The sequence below is a fragment of the Telmatherina bonti genome (genome assembly GCF_933228915.1).
Source record: "Telmatherina bonti genome assembly, chromosome: 12".
Taxonomy (NCBI): Eukaryota; Metazoa; Chordata; class Actinopteri; order Atheriniformes; family Telmatherinidae; genus Telmatherina; species Telmatherina bonti.
The window spans coordinates 24,691,079-24,702,758 of NC_136610.1; the positions used below are offsets into that span (position 1 = coordinate 24,691,079).

The 11,680-nt window shown below is 39.0% G+C and overlaps 1 protein-coding gene across 2 annotated transcripts in view; it reads right to left on the reverse strand.

Annotated features, from left to right (window-relative positions):
• Window positions 1-11,344, reverse strand: part of ahnak (AHNAK nucleoprotein) — a 33,564-nt gene extending 22,220 nt beyond the window's left edge. For both annotated transcript variants that reach the window (XM_079249928.1, XM_079249927.1), the window contains exons 1-5: window positions 11,093-11,344; window positions 3,792-3,847; window positions 698-753; window positions 428-584; window positions 76-302 (exon numbers count right to left, since the gene is read on the reverse strand). In XM_079249928.1, coding sequence (XP_079106054.1) covers window positions 76-302; window positions 428-584 — 384 coding nt within the window. In that variant the 5' untranslated portion in view covers window positions 698-753; window positions 3,792-3,847; window positions 11,093-11,344. The remainder of the gene's footprint in view (window positions 1-75; window positions 303-427; window positions 585-697; window positions 754-3,791; window positions 3,848-11,092) is intronic.
• Window positions 11,345-11,680: the final 336 nt, after the last annotated feature.

Sequence of the window (11,680 nt, forward strand, 5' to 3'; positions counted from 1 at the left end):
AACACAGCAATCTTAGAATATTCTATATTAGTTCATAAGGACCTATATGATAGCTATTTTAAAAAGGGAACTCACAAGAATGATATCTGGACTAGAACCTCCAAAGTGGGCCTTGCTTTCCCACGTGAGGGTGCCCATTGGTGATCGACATGGTGTGCTCAAGGGCGAGTAGCATGGGGATTTGTCTCCTTTGTTTTGTAGTTTCAGTCCAACTTTGTGTTTGTTCAAAGTTTTCAGTAGCTCTGCTGTCTCCTCTGAGCTCATATTATCAAAGTAGATAGTGGCACCCACAATCTGGTCACCTGTGAATTAAATTAAAACAGCAGCCAGAAAGTGTGTAATTAATGTTTGAAGATTAGTTTTAGTGGAAACAAATCAGACAATAGCCACTGATTTGAAGGAGAAAAAAACAAAAACAAAATATTACCTTCATGTACTTTTCCAGATCTTGCTGCAGGTGACTCCCCTTTTACCTCCTTGACAAACATCTCTCCTCCACTTGAGTGTTCAATGGTTAAGCCAGTTTTGTCTGGACCTTCCCAGTCTGGAAAGAGCACCTCCCTGGTGTCTTCCTCGTCATCCATCTGTAAAGATAGCCATATTAATAACGGGTTCAGTGTGAAAAGCACAACGTAGCTGCAGTAATATACCACATAATGAAATATGGAAAATGCAACTGATTGTAATATTAAAATACCTTTTTTTTCTTTCTTTTATTTGAGCCCCGGTATGATGAGTGCTGTTATTGTTTTCCTGCAAGAAGACAGTACAAAAAATATTTAAAGCAAAATTGACTTAGAAATTATTTTGTCCTGAACAAAGTATTATTTTAGTTTTAAAGTAGTGTCTTTATTTTCTTGGATGAAAATTGTACAAACTTTCATTAGGTTGTAAAATCCAAAGGTGAACACTAGATGGTGTTAAACTTCTCTAAGACAACACAGCCTGCCTGCATCTCCTCAGTATACTCCGACAGCTCCCTACCTCTTGGGTGTTTTATGCTTTGGAAATTTGGTTGAAGCCAGACCACACCCTACCCTGAGGAAAGCAGCCAAATCCTGCACCTACATCCTAACTAAAAGGTCAATACAGAGAACAGTTATTGTTAAAGCTGCCTTCAGGAAAACACATATTGTGCAGTAGAAATGCTGAGTGACAAACTGAAATACACATAATAAAACAAGTAGACATATGCCTACATGCATGATTCACATCAAACTTTTTATAATGCAAAGTATGTAAAAGAATTATATAGTTTGTCAAAGACCTTTTTTTTCTCTTCATGTTATTTTATTGTTGGAGACTCAAAACTCTGTTACAACAATCCTTTCAGTGAGACTCGCTCTCAAATAGCCTGCTGCAGCCGTTCAGTTGGTTTCAGCAAATGCTCTGCCTGTAATCAGCCAAAACAAATGGCAAGAGCCTATCCATGGGTGGCATAAAGAAGCAGGATATGAGTCATTGTGGGGACAGACTGCTTGTGTTTTCATGTTGTAGGCTTTACAACCAAGGGACCATTTTAGAGAGTGTGAAGACCTATAAACTCAGATTTTTACCACTGATGCTTCACAACATGATTTCTTTGTGATTGATTAAGAAAGTACATAATTAAATTCAGGATGTATAAATGCTTTTAGAGAAAAAAATGCTGCATTTTTTAAATGTATCTTTTGGATTGGTAATAATTACCACTAAAACACACTTTGGTGTCTACTATTTTGCTGTAATACCAGCATTAAAAGTTAATGTTTATATTCTTCCCGCATACTACGAAAATTCTACTCTATCAACAAGAGAAGCAGCTGGATTCAACAGCAATCTGCTGTGAAGACAAAAATGCAGGCGTTTCAAAGGAATCTGTGACGTGCACCACTCATTTAAATGTCTATATTTTTTTGCTGCGCTGTGCATATACTGAATCATACTGAATAAATAAATAAATGCAAGGAAACAATATTGCTTGGGTGATTCTCAAGGACGTAGGCTGATAGGCTGCCAATTTAAGCAGTCAATGAAGTTCTTTTTGGGTGTCTTCACAGTTTAATTTAGATAAAACAGAATCTAACAATCCATTTTTTTTTTACTTTGGCAATATGTCCATATTGTGCCATTTTAATTAATGAATTTGTGTGTGCTGTGAAAACAGTTGGAACTTCAGTGATTTTACACAGTTCTAAAAACACTGTCATTATTTTTTTGCTGAGAAATACACACAGAGATGTATGTGAGAAAGCATTAGTAATTTTGCGCCACGGAATCTAGCGTAATTTGCAACTTAGTCTCACTACTTTGTTGGAGCCAGCCCAAGGGCAAATAACTGGCAAGGCACTAATTAACACAAGTCAATAAATAGACTGCCACTCTGATTGGGAATACTGGAGAATGTTTGCAATGCTTTGAGGTCATATTAAATTCTCTATACTGTGTTCACTTAAATAGCCTTTTGCAAACTCTGGATTAAAAAACCAACAGCAAAGCCAAAGAGAATAATATTAATAATGAAAAAATAATATTCCACTCAAGTCAGCTGACAATGTCTCTCATGGTGTCTAATTTGGGTGTTCTGATGTATCTGAACTAAACAAACTTTGGACAAAACAGGCCCAAAAGAACTTGTGTTTTTCCTCATGGGTTAAGTGTGGCTAGTTGACACCTCTTCCTCCTCTTCTTATCCAGTCATAAAAACAATTTAAATAGATCATGAGCGGCTTTCTCCCACTTTTTCTTTACCTAACTCAGCCCAGTGTGTCCCTTTAGTATTCCCCTTTAGGGAAGTTTTTTTTACAGGCCTTAACATTGCTTTAAAGTATGTTGGGAAATTGAGCAATAGACAATTAATTCAATCTAAAAAGATCATATGATTAGATATGGACTGTGCTGTAAACAGAAGCTGGATAATATGCTTCTGTTCTTGGAATCACAAGACAAGCATACAGTCTATGAACCCAGTGATCAGAAAACATGACAATCAACTAGTCCTCTACTTTTTCTCTTTTACTCTTCATACCAGAGTTTTCTCAGCCTGCATATCTGTAAACTTGATTAGGGAAGTTGTCAAAAGTACATGTGAACAAAAACTGACAACCAAATTAGATTTTTACTCAGATCTATGGGGGAAGCCATGGAGGCTGGGAGGGAGTAAAAGTAAAGGGAGACAGACAAGCTTGTCTGCCTGTCATGTTTTATTACAGCCTGGTAGGGGGGGGGGGGGGGGGGGGGGGGGGGGGGGGCGTGCGGACAGCAAGCCCGACAAAAGCTTCTGTTACTAGAGTGCAACCACAGAACATTTCTGGGTCTCTGTGCCTTGTCATTGACAAAGAGTAGCTGCACTCATTTTTATGTTTACATTTTGACAAGATTTTGCCTAACCAAGGACAAATAAATATACTGCAGCCGCCAACAGCAAGTACTTAAGAATAGCATGAGCTCAGCTAGCTTTTGGCAAAGTAATTTCATGAGAAGGGTTTGAGAAGAACAGGTGGTCACTCGTGGACGAAGGAGGGGTGCAAAAAAGGAGGTGCAGGGAGTCTAAATAGCAAAGTGTCAGATTTCCACAGGGAATCCTTTCACATTTAAATAGTGGAGGCATGACCAGGTTCAAAGGGGGATTCACAACAAACACTCCAACAGTAGTTTGGCTTCCAGCCACATAAGAGATAATTGCTCTAAGGTGACACTGACCACATGGTCTTAGAGTAAGTTGATTTACAGGAAGGCAGTTTTCCTCATTTAACCAATAATAGATGTGACGTGTGGATCTTTGGCATTATGTCACAATTAAGGACACTTACCTTGGATTGCTCAAGCAAAACCAAGGGCTTCAGTTAACTGCTCCTGTTCTTGACTTCTGTTGAGACAATAACAAGAAGAAAAAAGAAAAGAATAAGATTTGGGTTTATTGCATTTATTTTAAACATGTATAAATGTTGTTATAGCTCAAATAGTAGCCTATCCAGCATGTTTTTTTATGCAATAACATTCCATGTTTTGATCACATACTTGACAAACCATAGAAGGTATTCCTCACATATGAGTTACTGTTGCGTTAAGAGGTGTCTCCATATGACACATAAAGTCATGCACACACCACTTACTCAATGGCATTTTCATTTACATACACAAATGGTCTTTCATCACCAATCAGAGCCTTTAGTGGCTTTAAAAATTAACCAACTACTGGTGGCACATTGACCTTGTTAAGTAATTAAGCAAAGCTCTATCTAAGTAAATAAAACCAAGCGCTTTTGTGCTGTGAGGCTTTCTCCGGTCAAAAGGAGATGGAATGAACTCATTCAGACTCAAAGTAAATAGGTTGAGCTTGAGCTTCAAATTAAAAGCTAAAGAGAAGCAAATCTGGTTTTGTAGGCACTCAAAGCGAAAATGAACTCTGACATGTGCTCATGAATTTTTCAGCTCTGGTTTCATAGTTCAGGTGATGAATGTGAGAAGCACCGAACCCGTGTCGGGCAGGCATAGAAGCTCAGTGGCGTACTAACAGTTTGTTGTTGCAACTGTATTCATCATTTAGTTTTTGAGTGTTAGTCTGCATGCCAAGTCAATCTTAACTGTAACCAGTCCAACTTCATATAGGCCTTACAGGGATTACTGTGTCAAGCTAGGAGCATATTGTGAAACAAAGCCTGCTCTTTGTCCGTCAAACCACAAAAAGAACCAGACTTGGTTTATGCACAGACAGGCAACTGCAGGTGGGAACATGTTCCTCAGAGAAATTCTCCTAAGACAGCATCTCCAACCCTATCATTAACTTCCTCCTGCATAGTATCCTGTGTTTATTAGGCAAAAGCGTTCATTACTTTGATGGAAATTATGCTAAATAACAGTGTTTGTGAGGTAGTTACTGTTTGCAAACAGTCTTGGTCTTAAATCATTCTAAAATAAAAGAAAGTTATTGAAACTACATTGTAACATTTACACTCACACATAGACACATTATATATATTTGTATATTTATATATACATATATATATATATATATATATATATATATATATATATATATATATATATATATATATATATATATATATATATATATATATATATATATATTTATATATATATATATATATTTACGTGTGTGTGCATTTTTTATCTAAAGAGTGCATTGTTATTGATTTGTCTTTTGAAAGTTTGAATGAGTCTCATACAGAAATAGCTGAGATAAATGTCAGCCAGTACATAGTTGTCATTATTACTGTGTGGAGAGACTTGCACCACAGCAGCTGTGTACACTCTGCAGCCCTTGCTCTTGTTACAGAAACACTTTAAACAGACTGCCATGTCAGGAGGTATTCATGTACCAGCTGAATGACATCTTTAAAGGTATAAGTAACAATAAGTAATTTACCTAGATTTCTTATGCACAGTGAATAACTACAAAACTTGAAATTGTATTTTCAGTTGTACAACAATACATGTAAGTATTTCTTGTCAATGGTCATATTAAAAGAATTAAGTCAAGATAAGATATAAATTGCCCCACCCATCACTCAGTCCCATAGTGAGACTCCGCGCATCAACACAGAAAGAGGTGTTGCAGTAAATGTGGTCACCAGCAGTGGGGAAAGTAAATAAAAACACATGCTTTGGCCATGGACATACCATGCTATACTCTGCAATGCAGATCAGGTAGTTTTGCCTCTGTGCCTCACTTGCAGAGGGAGCAGCTCAGTGCACAACCCCACCCAGGCCTCTAGTCACATACATTCCTTGATAGAGCTGTCAGGCCAGCTGGAAAGGAGCCCAGCCTCTCCCCACAGTGACTAACTCCAAAGAAATGTCCTCTTTCTCATTCTATTCCACCCTGCACCCTGCACCCTGCCTGAGTGCCCGCCCCCCCTCTGCTGTCAGCCCACCCCACAACCTCCAGGTTCTGCTCAAATAAGCAAAAACACCAAATTCATTCAGTCACGGATGTTTAACTGCACCCTGAAACACACTTTCTCAAATAAACAGTGAGATGTAAAAGAAAGATATGTTTAACAGATTTAACTAGATTTTACTTTGACCGCTGTAACAGTTTGTACTTTGCTCTACTTGTGCATTTGGTTGATAAAGCAAACAGCGCTGTTTCTTCAAAATTTCCTTTCACCTTTGCCAAATCTCCAGAGAGCACATATCTGTTTTACTGTCATGGCTTTTACTTAAGTGAGTCACAGCAGACTGGACACTTATCAAAGTAGTTGAGTTTAGTCTACCAAGTTGCTTGCCAAATCCAATCAATTTAGTAATTTAGTATATAGAGAAGAGGAGCAGTGTGACAATGATTACGTCTCACTACTAAGTGCATCATGCACAGCAACACTGGTGTGTGATAAGATTTGATTATGAGTAAATAAAAGGACACCAGTGCAGAGGGGCAAAGGAGGAGAGAGGACAGCAGTGACTAAATCAGTCTTGTTGTCAAAACAGAATAGAATCTCTGTTCCTCTCAGCACATTGTAGTTTGACACAGCACGTACAGCAAACACTAAAAGAGACACAGCGGGCCCCCAGCCTTCAGTCCTCCCTCAAAAGCAGACAGGACACGCATGCATGACGCATAAAAAAGGAATGAGTGTCAAAATAAATGGTTCTTTTCAGCTCTCCATGTCCACATAGTCCTGAAACCAAACCACAAGTCCTGTATAAGACCAAAGCCTGCCCACTGACGCCAACTTGGCCGGCTGCTGATTAAACCATTGTGACTTTGGAAGGAGTCAGGCAGCAAATGGAAAAACTGAGGAAAAATCCTCTTCACTTTGTTTTTACGAGATCACAAATAAGCCCAAGAGCTGCAGTGAAAGCACATTTTAACTCTGCTTTCAGTGTAATTTAAATCAGAATTAAAGCCATGCAGGATGTTTGTAAAAGGAGGTTCTACATCACTCGTTGCCTGTTAGCTTCCCTATCGTTTACATCACAAGACTACCTGATCTCAATTTGCATTTACTTTTAAAGAGATTCTCTCACTATTTCCATATGTGCAAAGACTTTAAAATAAGCTTTCTACTTCAGAAATTCATCACAAACGGTTGTATTTGAAGAGATGTGAATGCACAATTAAAATCAAAAGGTTACAAACATGTTGGATAAAAAGAACACATTCATAACCGGTTTATTAAAAATGAAACGCAACATTTTGACTAATATTTTCTGAAAAGAGAAGTGAACCTGGGCAACTGCCAATGAACAGTTTCAAAGCCAAAAACATTTAGCACCGAACTAATAATAAGAAAAGAAGCATTGACTTGATTCCTCAGCACAGTGACATGTAGAACAAGCAGGCAAGTTTTAAACTGACAGAAGTGGCAACACCCAAGGCGGAAATAGGAAAGTGATGTTTAAAACAGGATATCATAAGCAGCTCACTGATATGTTAAACAAACTTATTTAGGTCATGGCATTACACTGTTCGGCTTCAACTGCGTTTATATGACAAATAAATCGGGATTTGTTTCAGTTTCCCCACACTGCGTTTGAACTAAAACAAGCAGGAATTCATTCATGGAGCAAGGAACAACAAGGTTACAACGATGGCTAGATGGCAACTATGGTGGCAAAATGTTTATTCAGACATAAGATTTTACTCTCTGTACAAAGCTGCATTTGCAAAAACATTTGGTAAACACGTTTAAAGCAAGAGAATGTACTGGAAGCTGAAAAATGCCATCCTTGAGTATCTCACACCAGATAAAGAAAACCTAAACAAAGCTGAATGTATTTCCAAGTTTGCATTCCAGGCCCTGCTGTCTGACATTTTGGACCCCCACTCCAAATAGTTTTGGCAACAGATGCTGCATGTCATTCCTCATATGGGGCAACATTACAAGAGGACCACTGTGGGGCAGGTAGACTGTGCAGTGAAACAGCTTTTAGAGAATATTTATTGATTTTGGATGGTTCTGAATAACAGATGTTTGGAAGAGCACACATCTGGCTTATCGGGAAAATTTCGAACACACCCTTTTTGAGCTCATCGTTCACAAAAGCTCCACCAAACATGACAGCACGACAAACAGGTTAACTTGCATGCATGGGTATATGCATGGATGAGATTTAAATTGATATCATGGCTTGTGCTGATTGTCTCGTCATACCTCTAAAATCACTATTTCTCAACAACAAGGCAAGTAACAGTAATGATACACGTTCCACAAAGTACTGAGGACATGGTGAAACATTCCAAACTAACTCTGCATGAGTGAGAAGGGAGTGGCTGCTGATTGGATTGCTAGAAAGATTTTCTAAATTTGCACACTACGGTTAGATGTTTATTTGCGACCATACTTTCGTCTCTTGGGTGGGACTTTAGTCAAGCTTCTGGAGCCTCAGGATGTTTGAGCATCTAGTTTTGCATCTATATGAATGCCAGACAAAGAGGAGTTACAATTTCATTGCAATCACCCCTCTTTTTTTTTTTTTCCTTCACTACGTCCACTGCTTTCTTTCTTTCAGCCCACGCTTGTCGCTTTTTCCAACCACCCACTCAACAAACCCGTAAGGAAATGGCTGAGGAAGTGTGCTGGAGGCCAGTTTCCTTAAGTTTAACACCAGCTTATACGAGCAACGCCACTCCCCTACTCCTTGCTGTCAATCAACAGCCCAAAATGATGTGATGTTGAAACACAACAGAGATTTTAATACGAGTTAAGACTGTAAATCTTGATTTACAACTGTTGTCAGCTCAAGAAGGTGTAGTTTGTCATCAAGGTGGCAACGAAGCACCATGAGGAGTAACAGCAGTCACCTGTTTTGACTGAGAAATATTTAAGCAATTAAAAAATTGTTAAAAATTTACAGTGCACTTTTAGGAATTCCAAACAGCTTGCATTAGTTTCGGTGACAATATAACGTGAACTCTGTGCTCTTCCACTGGTGGTCAGTGTGAGTATGTAGACAAACAATATCTGCTCTGGACCGAGATGATGCCCCGTTAACTAACATTTCAACCTGTAGGCATTTTGAAACAGACTGTAAATGGCTTAAAGTGAGTTATTCTCTACATTTATTACGCATTTCTGAGCCCACGCACTCACAAAACTTAACATGCATTTTTTTTTTTTTTTTTTTTATTGCTTTACTGAGTTCAACATAAACTTTTGAAATTGAAAGAATACTGTACCTCAAGACTAATATACATATACCATTTAGCTTTACCTTTTCTATGTGACAAAATGAACCCTCTGGCAGTGTGCTTAACAATAAATCACCTTGACAAGAGCAATTTGAGACGTTCCAGACATTTCCAGCTGCAGGGCACCAAATGTGGGCTAAGTGCACATTGTCGAAAACACAGTACAGACCAAAGCAGAAAGTGGTTCAGACTTTTGGGTGTGGCAGGAGGGGAGCGGCGAAGGATAGGCAACTGCACGCAGTGAAATCTTACTTCCTACAGAGATTCAACAAAACATTACATATATATGCTGTTTTACACAACTTAATCACATGTTTCATGTCAAACAGGCCAGAAAGTATGTGATTATACGCACGGAAGAAAATCTAAAAAGATGCCATTTGACTGCAGCAGAAGCAGAAATCCCCCTTGACTTTTGGGTTTCTAAAATTCATTTTTCCCTTTTCTCCAAAAGTGCAAAGTCTCAGCTCCCCCCTATATGCCTCAAACCTGGTTTCAATTAGCTTGTCTTTCCAAACCACTACATTCCATAACTCCCCTCCTCACCCCAGAACCGCCCATCCCCCCCCCCCCCCTATCCAACTCATTCCCTGACTCTTTCCCTGTCTTCCTACCATCTTCTCCCCCCGCACACCCTGGCAGGGAGCCCAGGTTAAGAAACCCAAGGTAAAAGAGAGGGAGACAAATCGCTCTCTGTCCAGGACTTTTAAAAAAAAAAGTTAAGTCATAAAAGATATAAATGCTTTAAAGAACCACGCAGTCACAATAGTTTTTAACTTTCTACTGAGTAACAAACACGTTTACACCACTTCAGAAAGAAAATTGCATTAAAAAAAAACTTGCCTGCTAAGTTTTCACGGAACAGAAATTTACACAATACACTAAATATACAAAGAAAAGTGTACTTGCACTCCTTTCCACACTAGGTCAGGACCTTCAGAAGTACTATAGGGGCTCTGTGCGAAGTATATAGGTTTCTCTCCTTTCTTTTCTTTTTTTTCTGGTTTTTTTTGGTCGTAAAGGGTGTGCCTCTGTGAACAGACAGCAAAGCAAGAAGAAGGGGGGGGTGGGGGGTGGGGGGTGAGTAGGAGGAGGGAGGTGAACAAGAGGAATCCACACCCAAACTTGTGGCTGCAGGCTCAAAGGGAAGCACCTTCACTTTTTAAACTTCCAAGTTTCAGAAAAGGGTGGTGGACTGATAAGAAAAATACATCAACCATAACTTCAACAAACACTAAGCAACTCTTTTATGTTTATCCTCGATTCACCCAGCGCATCTTGCGAGGGAGATACACCAGCCTCAATAAAGACACTTGCTTTCCCCAAAAACTACAGATGAAGGTGTATGCACAGGATAACAAGTGTGCATAAAGAGAAAAGAAAGAAAAACTGCGTACTTTATTCTATTGCTATACTAAAAAGAGCTTAAATTCATTTTCAAAGAGCTGGTACAATTATTACATGCATGTTTGATAACCATTGTTAAAGAAGTGCGCAACTCCAGTCAAGTGGCCGCGGGTACACACCCACTTCTCATGCTCTGCGTTCATTTATTAAAAAAAAAAAAGCTTTTAAACGTGTAATTTATTTCTATACAACCACATTTCCCTCTTTCAACTATCCATTAAACTATGAATGAACAAAAAAATAATAATCCTTATACTTAACTTTCTTGAACCAAAACCACAGCAAAGAACCACATGCAGTGGAGGAAAAAGTAACTGAGGTCTTACAACTGATGCACACTCTCTCCACACATTCCTCTTGGTGTTGTAAAGGATTATTAGACAGACAACTTTTTCAACACGTTTTCAACTTAGATTATTAAACACATCAGCCACGGCATTGAGTGTGATTTGTCATTTCTCAGCACAGTAAACTTTGAATCAAGGACATTTTGACAAATTCAGTTGTTAAAACAATCTCACTCTGAGAAAACAAAACCGTGTAAATTACCTGCACGCAATCTTTGCGCCCAAGAAGCCTCAGACCCGCTTGAGCATCCTTGAAAACGTGTCTTCTCCCCTTCTCCCCAGCCCAAGAAGAGCACTTTCACACTGTCACGACTTCGTAGTCTGTCAGGAGTCTGTCACTCTTTTCCTATTTCTTGGTCAACAAGATTTTCAGGGCGTTTTTGACCCCTCCTCTCGCCCTCCTTCCTCTGCTCTGAGTTGATTTAAGCCTCTTTTTTTTTTTCTGTGTGGCTGCTCCTCTGGGTAGAACAGAGTGGTTGGACAGTGAACTGGGTAGGGCTACTGGTTTGCAGAAGGAGGGGAATGCAAGGGAGGGGACCTGTGTGAGGGAGTGGTCGTCAACGTGGGACCACCCATTGTTCCACGTAGAGGGCTACAAAGACATACAACAAGAAATTCTACTTATAAGAAGGGCAAAAAGTACATTTACTGAATGTTTATGATGCATTTATGATGAAAAAGTAAGCACAAAAAAACTTTTTTTGAAAGCTTTCAGGACATTTAAACAGCTATAAACATGTTTTTAAACGGTTTACTTTAGCTTCAAATGCCAGAATGACACTTAAAGTAA